The 22929-nt window shown below is 49.0% G+C and overlaps 1 protein-coding gene across 3 annotated transcripts in view; it reads left to right on the top strand.

Annotated features, from left to right (window-relative positions):
• Positions 1–22929, top strand: part of SH3RF3 (SH3 domain containing ring finger 3) — a 344795-nt gene that overhangs the window by 267287 nt on the left and 54579 nt on the right. For all 3 annotated transcript variants that reach the window (XM_023618447.2, XM_023618448.2, XM_070234980.1), the window contains 3 exons: positions 3715–3885; positions 5822–6075; positions 20010–20344. In XM_023618447.2, coding sequence (XP_023474215.1) covers positions 3715–3885; positions 5822–6075; positions 20010–20344 — 760 coding nt within the window. The remainder of the gene's footprint in view (positions 1–3714; positions 3886–5821; positions 6076–20009; positions 20345–22929) is intronic.

Raw genomic sequence — 22929 nt, 5'->3', positions numbered from 1 at the left:
GCTGCCTCCCTCCCCTCCCCACAGCTTGCCACCCCCGTCTCTGCTCTCTCCTTTCTGTGGGCTCTTCCAGGCTGCCTCGGCCCCTCCTGGACCGGCTCACTCTCTTGCCCCGTCTTGCAGCCTCTGCTTCTCCTTTTCATTTCCTCTCCTTCCTTTTTAGAGATCAGCAGCCTGCAGCTCCCTTCCCTCTGCCTTCCCCTCCACGCTTCCGTGAGCTCTTCCCCATGGCTCCCATCACCCATCTCTTCCTCCCGTAGTCCCAACTCCCCACATTGGCCTCCTAGAAGAGGAAAGCGAAAACCTGATTGCTCTGCACTATTTTTGTGTTCAAGGTCTGCTGGCAGACCTTGGGGCAGTACAAAACAGGTTTTAGTACATGTACACATATGTGCACACACAGACACACCCACACCCCCTTTCCTGCCTATCTTAGTCTCAAAACCAGAGCGCCTATTTTATTCTTTTTTCAACAAATGTTTATTGAGAATCTACTCTCTTCCAGACGCTACTGTAGATCCTGGGGACAGAGCAGGGAGCAAAACAGATACAGATCTCTGCCTCGTGGAGCACACGGTGTAGTGGGAGTGGAACAGGAGGATGAGAGATGAGAGCCCCAGAGGGAGGGGAAGGTACAGGCAAAGGCCCTGGGGCAGGAGCATGGTCAGTATATTCAGTGTGTATACATAGTACACATATATTACAGTATATATAGCTTGGAGTAAAGCTTCCCTGAGCCAAGATTTGGTGGGTCCCCTCAGCTAGAGACTTGTCCGCATGGTCCCCTTCCTCCAGGCTAGACTCTGGTTTCCCTCTACACTGGCCCTTGTCCTTCTCAGGAGGTAGAGGTGGCCCCAAGTCAGCAGGTGGCTGCCTCTTGCAGGATCCTAGCTAAGGACAGGATGATCTGTCACAAGAGGTCACAGCTGCTCAAATTCCCTTGATCCCACAAGAATGTGGTGAGAAACAGGGAGATGAGAGAGGAAAGGGAGGGAACTTAAACTCGACACAGCCCCTCCCTGAGGAGGTCGGCCACCTTGAAACTTCCATGTGTGAAAGGAGCCTTTGGAAAAGGGGTCTTCAGTAAGGCAGAGCTCTGGGCAATAGACCCCAGGGCTTGGCCAGGAGGAAGCCTGAGGTGTAATGCTCTCCCTGTCGTGTGTTCTGTGATCCCAGGCCACATGTGCATGGCGCTGCTCAGGTGCACAGGAAACCCGCAGAGTCCTGTCCAGGACACCAAGTGATGGCTGGTGGCCCGGTCCTTCAAGGGAAGTGTTCAACAGCCAGCAGCCAGCAGGGGCCTGGAGGGAGGAGAAGGATGTGCATGAGGCCCACGGAACTTGATCTCCTCCTGGGCCTGGGGATGGAGGAGCAGGGGTGGGGGACTGCAGGCCAGCAGTGGGCCATGCAGCGGGGCCACAGCGCCACTCTGTGCCGTCCAGGCTCCGCACAGGCCCCAGGAGTGGGTGGAACAGAACCTCAGGCCCCAAACCTTGTTTAACAAGCAGGGGAAGAGAGCCCTGTGTCGGTCCCCAGATGTGTGAAGGAGCAAGGGCAGCATGTGGTTCCTCTCTCTTTGACCAAGGGAACGTGGCTGTTTGACATGGTCTGTGCTGCACACACACACACCCCAAGGAGCCCTCACCCCAGCTTGGCCTTCTGCTCCTGGCTACCGTGTATTCACTGGCCACAGAATCAAAAAGATTGTCTCACATCAGGAAGAGACAGAACGAGGGAAACAGACAGGATTTATGCTTCAATTATGTTTCCTTGAGAGCAGGCACGAAAAGTCGTGCATCATTTGTATCGGTTCACAGGCCTCCCACTGGCCCGGCCTTCTTTTCTCTTTTCCTCCTTCCCGTGCCCAAGCCTGAGCGGTGTGGGAACCCCTCCCCTCCCTGTGGAGGTGGAGGGCACGCGGCATCTGTGATGTAGAGGCAGTGTTCACGTGACTTTTCCGTTTGTAGTCATTCCTCCGTCACCATCAAAGAGCTCCCTGGGAGTCATCAAACGTGGAACACAAAGGGGCCACCTAGGTCTCTTCATGTGTCGCCTGGACACTGTGTCAAAAAGGTGGATTTTCTGCCCATCACAAGCGGAGGGTCCTCACGGGTGATGGCTTCATCTCTCCCCCATGAAGCACAGAGTCCTTCCTGATTGTCAGGGTTCATCTGTTCGCACAGAGAAAGAAGCAGAGATGTGAGCCCCCTTTCATCCTGCGATGTCCAGAGCGGGAGAGGGCTGAGGGCGGGAAGCCTGGAGAGAAGGCAGGTCAACAAGGCCGGGCTCCAAGGGGCAAACAGAGGTGCCTGCTGTGTGTAGGATTAGGAGGTTGGAAGGGGTGGCAGCTTTTATTTTGTTTTACCTTTTTCTACTTTATTTTAAGGCCAAGACATCTTCCTCCCTTCAGAATTCTCATCCTGCTCTGGTGTGTCCTTTGCTAGGCCTCCCAGGCCCAGGCGGCCTCCTCTCTCCCACTTGAACCCTAGTGAATCCTGTCCCATTTCTAGATTCCCTACTCAGAAGGCCCTCCCAGGGTCAGGAGGGAGCTGGGGGGTCTGGGAGCCTCCTCAGAGCCGTGCGTGCACAGATGCCACAGGGATGCTGCAGAGATGCTGCCCTGCGTGCGCCCTGAGGAGCCACGGCCCTGGCAAGGGTCAGTGTGCCCCCCAAGTAGTCCATCCTGGTGGAAGAGCCAGGAGATGACGTGTCAGTCACATCCATCTCTGGTGTCCTACGGATCTGAGCCCCAACCCACTCTCCAGCCTGAATCTTATAAGCAAATAGAGTTGTCTGATCCGGTTCTCTCCATCAGTTCAAAGCCAGCCATTTCCCAGACTCACAAAGTAGGAAAGCACCGTGCAAGGCTCACCCAGCCCTTACAAGGACCCGTGAGACTGGGGCCGAGCACCGCGGGGTGTGTCACACGAGTGCTCGCCCCAGGACGGGGGCTGACTTCAAGGCACAGCTTCTGAAGCCTAGGCCAGGACTTACAACACTAGGTTTGTTCTTTATGTGTCTTAAATAGACTGTAAAGGAAAGTAGAATTTAAACCATTAGTCATGGTACAAATATTGCAAGGGAGAATGCAACCAACACCTCCCTAACTAGACTCTTTTCTTTAAAAAGGGCTTCTGAGCTCTCTCCAGGCTCAGGTTGATTGGAAGAGCCAGGCAGGCAAGCCAGGGCGGAGTCAGACCAGATGAAGGAAACCCACATAGACCTACTTAGTTCACTCTCCATTTTCCCTAAAGTTTTCTCATGACCATGAGATTTAGAAAAAAATGATCAGGCCCAAATTCCTGGTCCCCAGGGATCTAGTTCTGACCCATCCCTAGGGCTTTGGAGGAGGCGTGTAGCCTCACTGAGCTATCAGATGGAAGGTGGTGCCAAGTGCCCGCCTACCAGGCCCCTGAAGGGCTGCGGAGGGATCGTGGGCACCAGCATCACAAAGCGGAAGCTTGTCCGCTCCCCGTGGGTCCTCCCAGGACCCGGGTCTGCAGATGTGTGGTGGCCGTGCTGGGGGCCCCTGTGACTGCCTGGCTGCTTGATCATGAGCAGTAGGTCAGATGCACTGTGCAAGCCTCACGGCATCGGCTGCTCTCTTCAGGCTGGGTTCATCCACAGATGAGCTCACATGTGACCAGGTGATGCCAGGCGCCCCTGCCCGCCCCGCCAGCCTCCATTCATCCTGGGCCCTGCTTCTTCTGCCTGCAGGTACCTGGCGCTCTACGCCTACAAGCCCCAGAAGAGTGACGAGCTGGAACTGCGCAAGGGCGAGATGTACCGTGTCCTTGAGAAGTGCCAGGACGGCTGGTTCAAGGGCACGTCCCTGAGGACCGGGCTCTCTGGGGTGTTCCCAGGAAACTACGTGACGCCTGTCTCCAGGTGAGGGCATCACTGCCTGGGAGAGGGGGAGCTGCCCCACATCCCCCAGCAGCTGACGTCACTGCCTGAGGGGCCACTCAAACACACCGTCTAGAAGGCTTCGAGGGCCCCTGCCCGCGGGGCTTGGCCCGTGAGCTCCGAGCAGCCCTGAACCAGAGGTCTGCGTGGCAAGTGTTTCACCTTCTGAACTGGGTTTTGCTTGTCTTTCCCCAGCCTCTGTGTCATCACATAGAGACCTGTTATGCATAAAACACACACATAGGCCTATATGAAAAGGAAAAGTTATATATTCTCAAAAGTTAACAGTTGTTATTGAGTGGTAGCATTATGAGTAATTAAAATTTCTTTTCTTCCTTGTGCGTTCCTGTGTTTTAGAAATTTTCTGTTTTATTATTTTTATAAAATACAAAAGGGAATTTTAGGAATTTACTGCAGAGGTAATCCAGAGTTGTCTGAGAATTTTCCACTGGGATGAAGTGTCTGCTGCTTGATTTTATTTGTCAGTCTCACTCATGGAACCCTGTCTGGCACAGCCCTGTGATAACACTCCAGAACACGCAAATAAACTGAAGACACAGCCTTCGGGTTCTGCTGTCTTTGGAGCAAGGCTGCCATGCAAATCTTAGCGCTTAGACCTTGTGTTGGTGGCTACGCCGCCTCACAGTTCTCAAAGCGCCAAGCAGAGCAGCGCTGGCCTGGAGATGGCTCGCTCACCCCTTGTCTGACGGCCCTTCCTGCAAACGCCCGGAATTTGTGAGCCCACTTTATTCAGTTTTTTAAATTATTTCCTATGGTAAAAGTGAGTTCAACAGGTGGCAGATGTGATTTAAAAACATTCATGGTTTTGGCAGGCTGGCCAACGGTTCCCGCGGGAGGGGACTTCGGGCAGCTCTAAGGGCTAAGGAAGAAGGTGCCACCCCGTGGTCCCACGGCCCTGGAATGGCCAACCCTTCTCCCGCGGCTGCAGTGCAGAAGCGCTGACTCAGTGGCACATGGCTCTTCCCCAAGTGAGGTCACGGCCCAGGCATATGAGCCTGGAGGCGGGGCCCGCCCACCAGCCCAGTGGCCACAGGCCTGGCAGCGCCTGTTCTCTCCTGCACGCGGCCACCTGTGTCTCACTACTGAGGTACTGAGGTCCTCAGGGGACAGAGGGGGAGTTTACCTGACTCCTGGACAGTTGGAAGACGTCTGATCCCCCGAAAGTGAACCCACAGAAGCTTCCAAGCCCCGGACTCCGCCACACCTTGAACCCCTCGGCCGGTGTGTACGTTTGGTGGACATGCGTGCGGGACGAAGGGGTGAAGCCCATCTCAGAGTGGCTGTGCTCCTCTTGACTTCTGACGCCCTGCACTCTCAACTGGTTTCTTCTGGAAGCTCCGGGGTGAAAGGGCATCTGTTTCTGGTCTGAGACTGCCAGTTCCCTGACATCTCTCGGAAGGACGTTGTCTGTCTGTGCCCTTTCCCAGAGGCCAGCAGAAGCAAGAAGGTGGCCATGTCCAGACAGAGACCGGTCCTTGCTGTCCCTTGCCATCACATGCCGAGCCCCGTGGGGTGTGGCCGAGTCATCGTCCCTCCTGGATGTGTCTGGGGACACACAGCTGTTTGTTAGAATGAATCAAGGCAGCAGCTCTGGTACAAAATGTTTGATTGGCTGGGGTCATTTGTCTGTTTCTCAGGGTTCTTTTGCTATTTCTTAGATATTCACATTGAGAGTTAGCCCCGTGAAGGTCTTAGAAAGGGGGCCCTGCTGTCGCACTCAAGCCCTGGGCATGGTTTGCCCACCAGGATTGTCTTGGCATTGGTTTAGGATCTGTCCCCTGGACTACATGCTGTCATCTCTCAGGTCCAGCAGGGAGGGACGGGCCTTTCGCGCTGGCCTGTGTGGCCTGGTTCCGTCTGTGCCCTCGCCTGACTTAATTCTGCTTTGTTCCCTCAGGGTTCCCGTAGGAGGGGCTGGGCCACCCCGGAATAATGTGGTTGGAGGGTCTCCACTGGCCAAAGGGATGGCCGCAACCATCCACCCAGGCGGTGGAAGTCTGAGCAGCCCAGCCACTGCCACCAGGCCCACCCCTCCCCTGACCACACCCCAGGCCCAGGCCCAGCACCAGGCGGCCTCTCCCGCGATGGGCAGCTGTCTGCGGCACTCAACACAGCCGGCGGCCAGCCAGGCCCGGAGCACTATCCCCACAGGTACGCACCAGACCCCCGGGGATCTCACTCTGCTGAAAAACTTGACAAGGGAGTATCTCAGGGACACAAAATGTGAGAAACATTTTGGCCCAGGTCTCAAGCAGTCCATGGTGGGGCAAATTGTATTTGCTTATCAGAATCACAAGCTTCTGCTGATCTCTGGGAAATTTATTGACTTATCATATTACCCTATCCTGGCAGCTGAAATGGATTAGAGAATTCACAAATATTTATACATTTCATTATAGCAAGAGGACTGCGTGGACTAATAGGATTAACATTGGTGCCTCCGGATGCCCCCGTGAGCAGGGGTGCCTCAGCTGCACAGGCCTTCCCCGTGCCAGGCCCTTAAGGCTTTCCCAGTTAGGCTGCATCTCACTGACCAGGCTGGGACTGAGACCCAGATCCTGGGTGTTCCCTTTCTGAAATGCTCTGAGGCTAGAAAGAGTGCCGGTCATTAATCCTTCACCTTCATGCCAACTTGATCAATAGCCAGGCTGACATAATTTAAGAAAATCCAGCTTGCTCCCAGTGTGGTGTGAGATGAAGAGAAATCATGGGGCGGATCTTAAAGGCCTAGAGAAGGTAAACACATCTTACTTGGAAGCTTAACACTGAGCTAATAAGAACTACTGGAGCTTGACTTACGTGATGCTCCTGGGAGCCCACTCCAGTGACCTCCTGAAACCACAGAACCAGTGACATTGTCACTGTGCAGTGAAGGGAACAGCGGACAGGGGGATGGAACTCTGAATTTCATTAAATGACACACCCCAACCTGACTCTCAGAAATCCTCTCCCTTCTCAAAGTAAGGCTCAAAGGACAAAACAAACACGAATTCTTTGGAGCAATAAAATACACTGTTTCTTAGAATCTAGCCAACCAGAAGATGACCCTTTACAGGTGCTCCAGAAAGCGTCTTCTTGAGTGTGAAAAGTGGAGATGGGACTTAGCGCAGCCAGGGCCGTATTTTCCCCCAAGTCCCTGTGATGGGGGGGGGGGGTTAGATGCCACTTGCTCACCTGATTACTCCTTGGGGAAGGTGGCCTGCACATTGCCATGCTGATGCCAGTCCGGGCTTGCACGCGGCAGGAAGAGTTGCTGAGCCCTTGAGGGAACCCTGAATGTGATATAAACCAGCCTGAGTGTTGTAGAGTGTGGTCCGTTTCAGTCAGCGTGCCTGCTAACAAAACAGGACCCGTCTCTGCTCTCCGCTCTCACGGACTGAGCAGCTGTCTGGGAGGGCCGTGCGGCTGTGCAGGAGGGTGGCATGTGATGGAGGCTGGGAGGATGGGAAAGCCTTCTCACAGAGGTCCATCCCACAAGGAGCAGCAAAGTAACAGGCAGGAACACAAAGAAGGGCACCCTCTGAAGCTGGAGGAGAGGATAGTCAGACCAACAGAAGTGGGAGCAAGCGCATTCTTGCTCAGCCAGCTGCAAGCAATTCAGTAAAGACAGAGCAAACAGATGCCTGGTTGGGACGGGAGCAGGGAGGCAGGCAGACCTGGGTTTGAATGCTGGGGCTGCCGTAATTGCCACGGCCTCGGTTTCTTCCTCTGTAGAATGGCACTTACCTCTGAGGACGTTGTGTGAGAACCATCCAGAATGGCTTCTCTAGTATGTATTCAGTACATTTAGCTATTTTTATTCTCTGTTAGAGAAATAAGAATATTATTAGAGTACTCAATGCATGAGAGTCAAAAAAGTCAACATAAATTGTTACCAACGATCTAGGGGTGTATTCTCACTTAAAGGCAGTGGGGACCCACCAAGGGATTTTAAGCCAGAGGGATGACACCTTACCAATATCACCAGGCATGGCTGGAGGAGGAGTTGGCGTGGCACAGCCTGAGGCCAGGAGCCACTAGAAAGGTGTTGCTGTGCTCAGGTGAGAGATGGCAATGGGCCTGGACCCAGTGAGTGAGGTTGCAGAATTGGGACAAAATAACAAGATATTTAGGAGGCAGGATGGTTATGACTTGGGGATGGACTGGATGGAAGTGCTCAGGGAAAGCAAGGAACCACGTCCTGTTTCCAGGTTTCTGGAACCAGTTGACTGGGAAAATGACGATGGCATTCCCTGACCTAGAAGAGACTAGAAGGGACTGGCTTGTGGGGGAAGTTAATGACATGCAGTTTTGAGAGGTACAGTGGGTGCTGGTCACACTGTGGCCCGCTGGCTGATTTGGGACAGCCTCCCGACATGGGGCTCACATCCCATGTGTGAATCTTGCCATCCCTGGTGGAAGGCAGACCCTGCTCTTCTAGCCTGCCTTGCAAGTACCCTGCAGACTTGTGATCTAAACTGGGGACAGATACACCTGCACATGACTTCCATTTGGAAGACAACAGGAGAGGCCACGTGGATGCCTTTTGGGGATGAAGGTGGTAGAGAAAACATCTAGCTTTTCAGGGGAAGCAGCGTGACTTCGTGGGTCCCGTGCCTGATTGTCAGTGGGTGCAGGCTGGACTTCTCGGGTCCTGTACCCAACTGTCAGTGGGTGCAGGGTGCAATTCTAGGGTCTATAGCCTGATCCTCCGTGGGTGCAGGGTGGGTCTGATGCCCACTGCCCAGCCTCATGCTGGGTAGTGCCTGTGTCCAGCAGTGGTGGGTCTGCACCAAGGAAGTGTCACAGAGCCTCCAGGACTGCCTCTGCCACCCCAGACTGTGAGCACTTAAGAGTCTTTCATATATCTCTTTTTTGTTTAAATTAGCCAAGAGTGAGTTCTGTGTCTTTGCAGCTCTTGCCTGCAGGGCCCTGGGGAGGAGCTAGTTGTCTTTTACTGAAAGAGCTCTGCAGCAGTATCACCCGGTGTCCCATCTCTGGCCCCAACCACTACCTTCTTAGCCGTGCCCTGGCATGGCTCAAGCTCACCTGATGGTGGTTCTTGGGAGCCTGTAGCTGGGAACACAGCCTTGTAGTAGCCAAGTGACCCAGTGAGTGCACCGCAGAGCTTGCTGATGTGCTCAGCTGGGTCAGAAGTACACAGAGATACTGATCTCCGGGCCCTGGAAGCTAACGTCCCACCAGGTCCCTTCTCGTTATGCACATCTCACCCACTTACCCCAGCATGTCATACAAGAGTTTCCTGTGTGCTATGACAGAGAAGGTTCCGGCAGCCCTGTCCCTCTGAGAGTGAACAGCCCAGCATGTCAGCCCTGGGTTATCTGCACAAAATGCCAGTATAATGGCCTTTCCATGCCACACCTTCCTAGCAACTTCCTCAATTCAAAGAAGAAAATGGGGCCTGCCAGTCATTTCTCCCTCCATGAAATAACAAGCAGAATCAAAAGAAATGGGCATGGCTAGGGCAGTACCGCATTGCGCCTCAGTCATCAATCACCATAGTAACCACCACGGTGTGACAAGCATTCTCTTCCAGCAGTTTAATTTTACATATGGGAAGCGTGAGGCACAGGATGGGTAAAACAGCTTTCCCAGTGCATTCCAACCTAATGCTGTCCCCACACTATTGCTGTCACAGCCACGTTAAAGAATGGCTCCTGTGGCGTCATACCAGTGAATTAAATGCCACTGAGTTCCCACAGCATTTTCCACTTCACTCTGCATTTCAAGAGAGAAAAAACACTGTTGACAGTACAAGTAATGGATTGTTCGTGCAATAATTGCCCATTCCAGCAAACCCAGCCCAGGCGGTTGAGAAGTGTTTCATCAATGTTCTCATCTCGAGCTAAAGGCAGGCAGTCTCACAAAGGTGTAATTGCATTGCCCATAACATCCAATATGATTTGTTCTACTTGATTAATGTAGCTCCTTTTCCCAAGGGCAGAGCTCTCACTGTAAAGTGCTGGGGTCCAGACATCCTCATATCAGTGTCTGGCAGGGGCGAGAGCCCTGTGCAGCTGTGTGTTCACCAGCATAAAAGCACTGAAAGAGAGCTAGAGACACACAAGGCAGTCTGCTAGGGTCTGAAAACACAGAGAAGAACCAGATAGACCCCATTTCTAACCCCACTTAGAGAGAAGGATAAGAAAACCAGTTCTTATAAGAGAGTTTTGAAAACACTGTGGTGGAGGCATCTGTAGGGTACTAAAGCATGCAGGAGAGAGATCGCGTTCAGACTGGGGAGGAAAGTGGGAGAGAAATAGGGAGGGGTTTGTGGAAAGTTTTCAAGAGGAGGTGATGCTGCCTTGATTCCTCAAGGGCAAATAGGAACTATCTGAGGAGACAAAGCAGAGAAAGAGTCCCAGCAGAGGGACCAGCAAGGACAGAGCCATGTGTTGAGAAAGACCATAGCCCTTACTGGGGTAACTTTAGTTAGTTTGATAAACTCAGACAAAAGCCATGGAAGGAGAAGTATAGTGTTTTGATGACAGTTTCTCTGCTGAGCCAACATTTCCTTTTAGATCTCAGAGATGAGTAGAGCGTAGCCTCTGCAGGGGTAAGGTGACAGTGCAGCCATGGGAGAAGCTGATGCGGGCAGAGGCTGGGGCCACAGAACCGAAAGCAGGCCAGCGTGGGAGGGCGAGAGAGCAAGAGGAGGGCGAGAGAGCAAGGGGATGAGGGCCTTGAGGTGGCGCTGAAGGGTAAACAGGGGCAGAGCATGAAGGTTCTGTAGACCACGTCGAAGAATTTCAGTCTTTATCCTAAGGGCAGTGGAGCACCTTAGAGGGTTTTAAATAGTAGATGTAATCGGATATTTGTGTCTAAAAGATAAAGCTAGACTTCTGCTTAAGGTAATGAGGACAGGATTATCCTCCCACTGGAAACAACTAAAAAACAACAGACAAATATATAAAATGACAGTTTGCAAGACGGCAGATGTTAGAAAGCCAAGAACAGTGATGTGCGAGAGATGGGAAACAAAGAGATGGGCCCAGCATACACACCTGGAGAGAAGTTCCAGGCTGTGGCACAGGGAGGGAAAGCCCAGAGGATGCAGAGCATCCCTGTTGAGTAGTATACTGCGAACTAGTCAGCATGTGCATGTGAGGAAACTACCCAAAGCCAGGAAAAATGAAAGAAGGACCAGTGCTGTCAGTGCTGTCGTCCCTAGGCATGAAAAGGAGCAGGAACACGTAACGGGCAATAGAGTGATAAAGCAATCAGAGCCAACCCAGGACTGACACAGAAGTTAGAATTAGCAGACAAAGACCTTAAAACATTTTTCATAATTGCATTCTATATGCTTAGAATGTTAAGTAGGGACATGGGAGATATTTAAAAGACCCAAATCAAACTTCTAGAAATAAGAACTATAGTGCATGAGACCAAGAATATACTTGATGGAATTAATGGCAGGTCAGACACTGCTGAAGACAATGTTAGTGAATTTTAAGATATAACAATGGAAACTCTGAAAAATGAAACACAGAGATAAAAGAGAACTTTAAAAAATGAATAGAGGGGATCAGCCTGGTGGTGCAGCAGTTAAGTTCACATGTTCCTCTTCGGCAGCCTGGGGTTCGCTGGTTTGGATCCCAGGTGTGGACATGGCACCACTTGGCAAGCCATGCTGTGGCAGGCATCGCACATATTAAGTAGAGGAAGATGGGCATGGATGTTAGCTCAGAGCCAGTCTTCCTCAGCAAAAAGAGGAGGATTGGCAGCAGATGTTAGCTCATGGCTAATCTTCCTCAAAAAAAAAAAATTGAACAGATCATCAGCGAGCAATGGGAAGATTTCAAGTGGCTTAATATACGTGAGATTAAAGTCCCCAAAGTAGAGGAGAAAGAGGCATGACAGAAAAATTATTTGAAGAAATAATGACCAAAATTGTTCTAAATTTGTTGAAAACTACAAGCTCACAAATCAACAACAGTTGGTGAATCCCAAGCACAAGAAACATGGAGAAAACTACACCAAGGCAAAATCTAGTCAAATTGTTCAAAGTCTGTGATAAAGAAGATGTTAAAAGCAGCCAGAGAAAATAGATACATTATGTAAAGTGTGAAAAAAATAACAATGACAGATTTCTTGTCAGGGACACTTCAAGTGGGAAGGCAGTGGAGAACTGAAAGAAAGAAATCTGTCAAGTTAGGATTCTATACCCAGCACAAATATCTTTCAAAAATGAAAGCAAAATAAAGAATTATTCAGACATTGTAAAGCTAAAAGATTCCATCATTAATAGACCCACACTATGATAAATGTTAGAGTTCTTTAGGAAGAAAGAAATTGATACCAAATGGAAATGTGGGTCTTTACAAAGGAATGAATGGTAACTACATAAATATGTAAGATTTTTTCTTATTATTTAGATATCTTTAAATTATAACCATTTAAAAAAATAAAAACAACATGGTTTGGAATTGAAAACATATGTAAAAGTAAAGTGTATAATAGCAAATGCACAAAGGTTGGGACAGGAGAAATAGAAGTATATGCTGTATACTGTATTGGGGTGGTGTAAGTATTCTTATGCTATATCTGAAGAGTTATGGGAACACTTGTAGGTAGACTACGATAAACTAAAGATGTAAGCAACCACTAAATATGAAAATGGAGAGTTACAGCAAATGACCCAACAGAGGAAATAAAGTGGAATCACAAAAACTTCAAGTTAATCCAAAAGAGAGGAAAGGGTACAAAGAATACATGGGTCAAATACAAAACATGTAGTAAATTGTAGATTTAAAGCTAGTCATATAAATAATCTCATTAAATGTAAATGGTATAAATAGTCCCAAGTAGAATGCAGAGATTGTCAGTTATTATTAAAAAAAAAAGATTGAACCATATGCTGTGAACAGGAAACAGATTTTAATATTAAAATATATATAAAGTACATAAAAAGGCAAATAAGTTAAAAGTATAAGGATGGAACAAGATACACAGTTGATTCTCATTATTCACTGTAGTTATGTTCTATAAAGTTTCCATGAACACTGAATTAGTGAATATTGAACTATTGCTCCTAAGTGAAATAGGTGCGTGTGTGCGCGTGTGTATCTCACATAGATTATAATCTTAAATACTAGAAACAACTTATCCTGGTAGATTCTTTTTTTTTTAAAGAAGAAGTGAGGTTTAGAAGTGTTAAGTGACTTGCCTGAGGCCACCCCACTAACAGGTGACAAAGCTGGGATTCAAACCCGTCCAACTGGCCGCAGAGCTGGACCTTCTTGCACTGCGCTGCCTGCCGCCTCCCGTCTCTTTCCTGGGCATCCTTGTATGAACTGAAACGAGAAAGCAGAGTGCTATCCTGTTACACTTCAGCATCAGTGACTCAGATTTTTTGCTCATCTGTGCATGTCTGGGAATGACCACAGAAGCACCACAGGTACTCATTTGGTTACAAATCCATTTTAGCTAGTAGGTGAGTCTGCAAATATGGAATCTGTAAATAATGAGGATGGACTGTACCAGGCTTGCTAATCAAAAGAAATCTGGAGTGGTTATATTAATAGCAGACAGAGTAGAATTCAGAACAAAGAATATTATTATTAACAAAAAAGGCAATTTAATAATGTTGAAGGGGTCAGTTCATCAAAAGGACTAAATATTTATGCCTTGAATAACAGAGCTTCAAAATATGTCAATAAGTGATTATTGGTAGAAGTACAGGGAGAAATAGACAAATCTATAATTGTAGTCATAGATTTCAATCCTTCTCTCTATAACTTAGAGAGCAAGTAGACATAATATTGGTAAGAATGTAGAACATTAGAACAATACTATAACAACTTGACTTAATTGACATTTTTGGAGTACTTTACCTAACAACAGCAAACTACACATTCTTGTCATGTACACACAGAACCCTTACCCAAGATAAACCATATTCTTGGCCAAAATATTTAAATCTCGATAAATTTAAAAGGATTCAGGTTACACAGACTACAACAGAGTGAATTAGAAATTAATAACACAAAGATATCCCCAAATATTTGAAAACTAAATGGCACACTTCAAAACAACCCATGGATCAAAGAAGAAATCAAAAGTAATATTAGAAGCATTTTGAACTGAGTGAAGTGAAAACACAGCATGTCAACATTGGTAGGAAGCCACTTAAGCAGTACTTAAGAGGAAATTTATAGCACTAAACACCTGTATTAGGAAAAAAAAAAAGAAAGTTCTCAGATCAATTACCTCAGTTTCACTTTATGAAACTAGAATAAAAAGAAGAAAGGAACCACAAAGGAAAAGATCATGCAGAAATCAATGGAATAGAAAGCAGAAAAACAATAGAGAAAAATCAATGAAACCAAAATTGGGTTCACTGAAAAAATCAATAATAAAATTGATAAACCTCCTGCCAGAGGGATAAAGAGAGAATACGAAAGTTATCAATACCAGGAATAGTAGAAGGGACATCACTTAAGATTCTACAGGATAATAAAGGATTATTATAAAAAATATTATGCTAATAAACTCAACAAATTAGACAAAATGGATAAATTTCTTGAAATATACAAATTTATAAACTTAAGAAGTAGTAAGTAACCTGAATAAGCCTATTTCTATTAAAGAAATTGAGTTAGTTAAAAACCTTTCACAAAGAAAACTCCAGGCCTAAGTGGCTTCACTGGTGAATTTTACCTAATGGTTATGGAAGAAATTATAACAATTCTATGGAAACTTTTCCAGCAAATTGAAAAGAAGGGAGAATATTTTCTAACTCTTTCGATAAACCCAGCATTACCCTCATACCAAAACCAGACAAAGACATTAAAAAGAAAATAAATCTACAGACTATCACTCATAAACATAAATGTAAAAATTCTAAACAAAATTTTAGCAAGTCAAATAGAGCAATAAATAAACAGGATAATACATCATGACCAAGTAGGGTTTATCCCAGGAATTCCAGGTCTCATTACACACTTGGCAATCAATATAATTCACTGTATTAACAAACTAAAAAATGAAAATAATATGATCAGTCCAATAGATGTGAAAAAAATTTTTGACAAAATTCAACATACAGTTCTGATAGAAACTCTCAGAAAATGAGAAAATAGAAGTGAACTTCTTCAACCTGCTAAAGGGCATCTCTGAAACCCACGGCCAACATCAGACCTTAATGGTCAAAGACTGGAAACTTTCCCCCGAGATCAGGATCAAGACAAGGATGTCCACTCCTGCCACTTCTGCTCAGTATTGTACTGTACGTTCTAGCCAGAGCAGTTAAGTTAAGAAAGAGAAATAAAAGGCATGCAGATTGGAGAGGAGGGAGTAAAACTATCTTTGTTTGCAGGTGGCGTGATCTCTTATATAGAAAACCCTAAGGAATCCACACTCACACACACACAAAGCTTTTTTTAGAGCTAGTAAATGAGTTCAGCAAGGTTTCAGGATACAATATCAATATACAAAATCAATTGTATTTTTACATACTAGCAATGAATAATTAGAAATTGACATTTAAGAAAAGATACCAATTTTAATAGCATCGAAAAATGTAAATGACTTAGGAATAAGTCTGACCAAAGGTGAGGAAGACCGGTACACTGAAAACTACAAAATATTGCTAAGAGAATTGAAGGAATACTTAAATAAGTAGACAAATATACTTTATTTATGGATGAGAAGACAATATTGTTAAGGTGTTTATTCTCCAAGCAGTGACCTATAGATTCAATCGAATACCAGTGTCCCACCCAACATTTTTGTAGAAACTGGCATCTGGTTCTCAAATTCATATGGCATGAAAGGACCCAGAATAGCCAAAAACAACGTTGAAAAGAAGAACAAAGTTGGAAGTGTAACACTGATTTCAAGACATATTGTAAAGCTACAGTAATCAAGTCAATGTGATACTAGTGTCAAGATAAACAACTAGATTAACAGATACTTTTTCTGAAGACAGAAAACTGTGCATTAAATTTGGTGACAGGTAGAATCATATTGATCTTGTCCAGGTAATATTTGGTGGGATGATGGGTGAGAAACCGTGTTTCAGTAGACGGAGAGGCGAATGGAGGACTCCTGGACAGTACGGAAGAGTGAGCTTATGTAGAAATCCCCTACTTTCTCTGTTCTAAACACAGAGAGCTTTGTTTTTAAATTTTTGAAAAGTCAACTCTATGGGTCTAAACAAAATGGAACACACAATACCAAGTGGGGTTGAAGCGCTGGCCTGCCAGGCTCCAGGACCAAAAGGAGGTGGTGCTGGCTGACTTTCAGCTCCTGCAGGAGAATATGGACAAGAAGGCCCTAGTAAGTGTCAGAGGCCCAGAGCCGAGTGCGCTGGTTCCAGCAGCTGCAGCCACTTCCGAGGGAACAATGGATGCTGAGCCCCTGCCTGGGTCTGGGCGAGAACAGAGAGTCCCACCTGGTCACGGAGCTGTTTGGCTCTGGCCTGGGGACTAGATCAGCACCATCCCTGCAGGGCAGAGCCAGAGAGAAGCAGTGAGAGAACTGCCAGACCCAGAGAGGTGAGCAAAGAGAGGAAACCGCAGCAATAAGGCGCTCACGCTCAAGATGAGCTTCACACTCAAATCTCAGAGCACAGGGGGAGAACTAATGCATGAAAGAGAGCAATAAAGCGAAGAAATGGGAGGGAAATGAGAGAGAAATCTGAAAAAGTGTTTGCTATCAGTGTATTTAAGATCTCTAAGAGGAAGAAGAAAGAATAACACCCCCCCCCCAAAAAAAAAGAAAATCAGGGGGTTATGAAGAAAAAAGATAACAGATGGATAGCTATGAGTCAGAAACTGCTGGACATGAAAAAGAACAAACTTGGAATTTTGGAAAGAGAAAAATATATTTATTTACATTCAAAACATCCATGGGTGACATAAACTGTAGACTGGACACAGGTGAAGATGGAATTAGTGACACTGGAAAGCTGTACAAAGAAATTGATCCAGAACACAGAGCCGAGACGAAAACTGCGATGAAAGCAAATACTGATCATACAAAGAAATGAATGAAAAGTAAGAAAGAGCCAGTGTAGACACTATTTCAAGATTGTTAGGTAGAAAGAAAAGCAAGAAAAGGAGCTACTAGCCAGAAGAACACAAAGTACAGAAGGAGGACTGTTTTTCAAATGGGAGAGACTTGACTTGGTTAGTAAATTACAGGAGGAGAGCCAATAGAGGAGTTGAATGCAGGAGAGCAGAGGCTGAGCCAGGGGGAAGTGTCAAGAAGAGGGTGAAGGGGTTAACTGGGGAGACCCTGTGTCCTGCAGACTGGAGGGAGGGTGGTCTGGATGTGGCTGAGTTGAGACAGAGGTTGGCCTGAAGTCGTGGGGGTCTCCAGTATTCATTTCATCCACAAGGTCGGAAGTGAGAGACTTGAGAGTAAGGGAAGGACAAAGTTGATGATAAAGTAGGTCATTTATTCATTCAGCTACTCTTTATAAAGCCCCCACTGGGTGCCAGGACCGTTTCTAGGTCCTGGGGACAGAACAGTGGACTGCGTGAGGGCTCACAGGACCAAGGACCAGAGTTACTGAAGCACGCTGAAGGTTTACAGAGAGGAAAGGGGGACCAGACTGAGCAGTTGTAGCAGTTTCTCAGACAGCCTACGTCTGTCGACGAGGTTGCTTTGGCATTGCTAACCCGTAGGGTCACTAGAGGGATGTAGTCTAGGTCAGCAAAAGGTTGGGTGATGAGGGGTGGGTGAAATTGAGGGTAAATGCTACTGAAGGTCAGTGGAACCTGAGATTCTCCCACCAGCCAGTGCATGAGCCATGCTGCTCTTTCTCATGGGTGTTTCTTTCTCTCCAGTTGTTTAGTTCTGTGGAATCTGCAGAGATGTTGCAGCTGAGGTTCTCTTTTCTTAAAGACTGGTTCATTCATTCAAAAAGTTTATGAAGCACCCACTACGTGCCAACCACTGGTCCTGCTCTTTGGAATGTGTCAGTGAACGAAGCAGCAGCTGTCCCCCCGGGGAGCTCACACTGTAGGGGTGGGGGAACCAACATGAACATCGATATGAGATACACAGACCACTAAAAGGAGATGAGTGCCTTGGGAGAAGAGGAAAATTAGAACAGGCAAGAGGGGCCGAGACCCCAGAGGCAGGTGGCATTGCTCAGTGGTTGGTTGGGGCAGGCCACTCTGAGAAGGTGGCCAGGCTGACTGGAGGCAGCGAGGGTCCCACCAGGCAGCCCTCTGGGGGAAGAGCAGTCTGTAGACAGACAGTCTGGCACCAAGTCTCAGGTGAGAGACTCGCCTGTGTGAGGACCAGACAGGGCTGGAGTGGCTGAGGGGAAGGAAAGGGGAGAGGTTAGGAGATGGCATCAGAGAGAACACATGGCAGACAGGCTTAGCACTTTCTGGAACGCCCTCTCTTCTTTGCATGGGGTTCAGCAAGGTGACGTGCATTCACGTGGGAGCCAGCCGGAGGTGGAGGTGAGCTGGCAGGGCCCTCAGGAGGGAGAAGCTGCAACAGCCCTACAGACTGAGCCCTGGGCCCAAGGGTGACTGCCCTTCCCCAGCGGAGCTGTCACTTCTGTCGAGGGGCCGGTGGGCTGGTGTGAGGGAGAATGCAAATGCAGGAGATGGGCAGATAAATGGCCCCAGGAGCACTGCCTGAGTCACCAGGTCGCCTCCGGGTGATTAAATGACTCCACTGGCTCCTCCTCCTTTTGAAACGTGGAGCCACATTGAGGGAGGATCCAAACCCATCCAAACCCTGAGTAGTTTTTTAAAATCATAGATCAGCCTTTATATATTTTACCTCCTGGAAACCAGGACGCGGCCTGAATCCCGGAGACCCACGATCGTGTAATTAGATCCCGATGCTCTTCCCACAACCTTCCGAAAGGCGGGAGGCCTCCTCACGGGGGGGAGGGGCATCATGCGCGGTGGGCGGAGTAGCTGTTAGGGTTTATGAGTGTATTATTATCTATTCAAGGCGTATTTGGGGTCTGAGGATATTGTTTTATTGCGCGAATTTTTTTCGTGTTGCTGAAGCCATGAATGCCACAAATCCTGGTGGTGGAAAATAACAACAGCGTGATTTTTCTCTGATGTAACAATGCAAAGATGGCTGAATCGGAGTTGCGGTGTGGACACGGTGTGGCGTGGTGTCTGCCGCCCCCGCCTGTGTCTCTCCTTTGGGTCAGAGCAGTGCAGGCTGTGAGTCGCTGTCCCTCTGGTGTGGCGCATCCTCTCTCCCTATTTTTTTCATCTGTAATTGGGAGACAGTTCTTCAAAATTGCTAACACGAGGTGTGGCAGGATTAATTTTCATATGGTGCTGTGTCTAGAGAGAACTTTATCTTTTCAAACAGCAGATTGTTGCAAATGTTATGCCTTTAGACTCCTGACATCCTCAGGAAGCATTTTGCGGGCAGCAAGGGGGTGGGTTCAGAGTTGTGAGGCTCCTGTTCTATGAATCCAGAAGTTCTGTCCCTTCCACGTGCAGACAGGGCCACCCCCGCAGGTGGATCACAGAGGGAGAGGCACACGGCTCCCCTCAAGGCTGCGGTGGAGGGAAACCCCACTGCTTTCTTCCTGCGATGGATTGTCCATCCCAGCAAAGCAGGCTGCAGGCCCGGCCCTGGCTCAGCCCTGTCAGGTGCCAAGGGTGAGAAGCAAGGACTGGGCTGTCGCAGTGCTGGGGTCAAGACTGACCAGAGTCGAGCTGCAGAAAATGATCCCCTTACAGGCAGCGGGGTCTAATAGTTTGGGGCATTTGGAGGGTTCTTCAAGATTCTTTCACAGGCTTTACTTTTATGAACATTTTAACAAAGGTGTTTTTAAAAATCTTCTGAGCGTGTTAGCTCATCACAGCAGAGAAAACCAGTTCAAAGACTTCCGAGAGCGCTGAGAAGGCGCCCACACGCATGGCCCCCTGGGGGAGGGTCGGCGGCCCCTGGGGAGGCTGTTCTGCGCCTGGCAGGGCTTTGGGAAGACAGGGATGCTTTTGCACGTCTGCAGGCCTGTCCGGAGAGACTTCAGAGCAAGGCTGTGGGCGCCGGGTGGCCGAGGCCGAGGGAAGAGTCCATTGCAATTGCACTGCAGGTTGCAAAATAACCTTTCAACCCTCTTTCTTTCTCACCCCATGCTCCAGCTGCCCCCTCTTCAGCTCAGGCTCAGGACCGACCCACCGCCACAGTGTCACCCCTGTGCACCCAGAACTCCCCTTCCCGCCTGCCTGCCGTCAGCCTCAGGCCCCACTCTGTGGTGTCCCCACAGCATATCCACCAGCCCCCGACGCAGACGGTCATCGGAGCCCAGTGCCCCCGGCCGGCCATCCCACTCACGTCGGCAGCATCAGCCATCACGCCTCCCAATGTCAGCGCCGCCAACCTCAACGGGGAGGCCGGAGGGGGGCCCATCAGTGGCCTGTCGACATCCAGCCCCCCCAGCACAGGATACAGACCAGATGAGAAGAAAAATGAAAAGGTAAGTGGCCCATCCTGGGCTGGCCCTGGCCCTGGCCCGGCTGCTCACTGGGACTCTGGCAGCAGATCCCAATGGTGCTTTGTACAGTTAAGACGAATGAAGGCCCCAAGGCCCTGCCCTCAGAGGGACCAGGCGCGTGACAGAGGTGGAGAGCGCAGCAGCGCAGCGGCCGCTCCTTGCTGTGGGACCCAGGCGGGCTCAGGTCTGGGAGGGCGGACAGGAGCCCCACTGCAGTCTTCTTGCAAATCTGAGAAAGGGCATCTCTTCCTCAAGATGCTTTAGTGCCGTCCGTTGGAAAATCACTGTAATACACTCATCTTGTTAAAAGAACATACTTACTGCCATGTGCCAGGATATTATCATAATAAGTATACAAGCCTGCTTAGGTGCAGTGTAAACAGCACCCCTCACTTCAGTGTGTGCTCCTTGTGCAGTCCACAACCGGTTCCACCACGAGACAGGCCTGTTTTCTGAGGAGAAACGAGAGGAAGATGCTGGCTAGTGGTTGGTGCGGACAGTGTTTTCAGCTGTTCTCTCAGCTGTGAAGGAAAGTGAGCTTGTTTCACAAAAGAAATGTGAGTCCAGTGAACTCACCTCACTTGCCACCCAGCTACACCCTGGGTTAGGCAGGATTAGAATCCAGATTTCCAAAGCCGTGCTGTTCAATAAAACTACAGTTCAAGCCACATGTCTAATTTAAAATCTTCCAGGAGCTACACTTCTAAAAGGTTAAAATAATTTAAAAATATAATTAAAAGGTAAAATTCGTTTTAATGGCATAATCTATTAAACTCAATATCCAAAATATTATAGTTTCTACATGTAATCTATATGAAAAGTTTGTTGCTACGCTGTCTCCCTTTCTTCATATCCAGTCTGCAAAAGCCAGCATGGAGCCCAGGGAGACGGCCGTGCCCAGTGCTCAGGGCCTGTGTGCTGCCCGCGGCCGTGCCAGCCAGTGTGGGCCGAGCTGTCCACAGGGAGCCCTTCTCTTTACGGGCCCTGCTGTGTGAGCAGTTTCTTCTTGTTCTCTCTTGGCTTTACCACATTTTGTGGCTCTTGTTAAACCCTTCTATGGGAAGCCAGTCTTTGGAGAAGAGTGTGCTGCGCAGGGTTTGGGTGGGACCCTCAACGCTAGGTGGGGTATTCAGAGTGAGGACAGCCTCTCCCGTCCCTTGGGGACAGTACCAGAACCAGCGTTGCCAACACAGGCCATTTACGCAGGACCCCTGAAGGCATGCCCACCGGGTCACCACCCGTGCTCGGCAGGAGCCCAGGCACGTCCTCAGAGCCTCGGGGTCTGGGCTGAGGCCTCCTCAGGGCCTGTGTCATCTGGTCCAGAGGAGTGTTATTCCCAGCTCACGGGTGTGGAGGAGGCCTCAGTCTCAGCCACTACTGCTGTGCTGTCAGCCGGCAAAGCTCACGTCTGCTTGAGACCAGTGCAGGGCCTGGGCATGACGTGGAATGGTTGCTCTGCATGTCGTGTCCATGTCTGTCTGAAAATCACTAAGGTCTTGATCCGCTCCCTGCCACCTGGCAGCCGTGTTAGGAGATATCTGGGTCTGGTCAGGAGAGAGAAGTCAGGGTGTGGGCCCCCCCTCACTTGGATGTCCTTCCTGGAAGACAGGTCCCCCAGGCCTCTGAGCGGCTAAGAAAACGCTTGGTGGTGGACTTGGAGAGAGAAGAGCCATAATAGCTCTGTGAACATTTCTGGTTCTTTGCCAGAAAACTCCCTCTCTCTATTTCGCGGAGCAGACGGGGCTGGCTTCAACGTGGCTGCCGCCAAGCAGGATCAGACCTGCAGGAATCTGTGTGGAGAGCCGTCGCGTTCACCGTCTGCCCTCCTACGTGTGTTGCTAATGAAGCCAGTGCTGGGCCTGCTCTCAACATCCGCCTGGTAGACACTTAGCAGGGATTTTGCTTTCACTCGAGGCTTACACTCTGTTAGCAGTTCTCCTCCCTCAGCAAGGAACAGCTCAGTCCGGGGGACACCCGGAAGGGCCCCCTTGGTGAAAGGAAGCCCTGCTCCCAGAGGGACAGCAGCAGACCTGTCAGCTTCTCTCTGACAGTTCCCAAGTCGGCCTGGCAGCAGACGTGCACAGCCCGCACCGTCCTGTCCCTGGACTGCTCGCAGCGCGGGGAGCCATCCGTGCTGTGCTCCCAAGGAGGCAGGAAGCGGACCTCGTGGGGTGAAGCGCACACCTGTCTGTAGGTACAGCAGCCGTCATCAGCATGAACCCCGGAGGAGACGTGGACCTCCTTCCAAATGTTATGTGTGTTTTCATTTCTCACCTTTCAAACCAAGCAAAATAGAAAGCATTGGTCTGAAAAAGCCTGTTAATGTTTTCCTCCTGCATCCCCAGTTACATTTCTCTAGTTTGTAGTACGTGCAGAATGTCCACAGTTGCCATTTCTGGCAGAAGAGCAGACCGTGGCGGTTCAGGTGAACCCATGTGGTGGCTGTGAGTCTGCAGTGCGCCCGGGCTGGGAGCCTTGGCAGCACCCTGCCACCTCCCCTTGCCCCCACCTTGACTACAACGCAACAGATTTTACCAACTTTGAGTGCACATCATGGGCTTCAAATC

This window comes from Equus caballus, chromosome 15, assembly GCF_041296265.1.
Source record: "Equus caballus isolate H_3958 breed thoroughbred chromosome 15, TB-T2T, whole genome shotgun sequence".
NCBI classification, from domain to species: domain Eukaryota; kingdom Metazoa; phylum Chordata; class Mammalia; order Perissodactyla; family Equidae; genus Equus; species Equus caballus.
The sequence above is the reverse complement of the archived record's forward strand: the minus strand, read 5'-3'. Positions and strand labels throughout refer to the sequence as shown.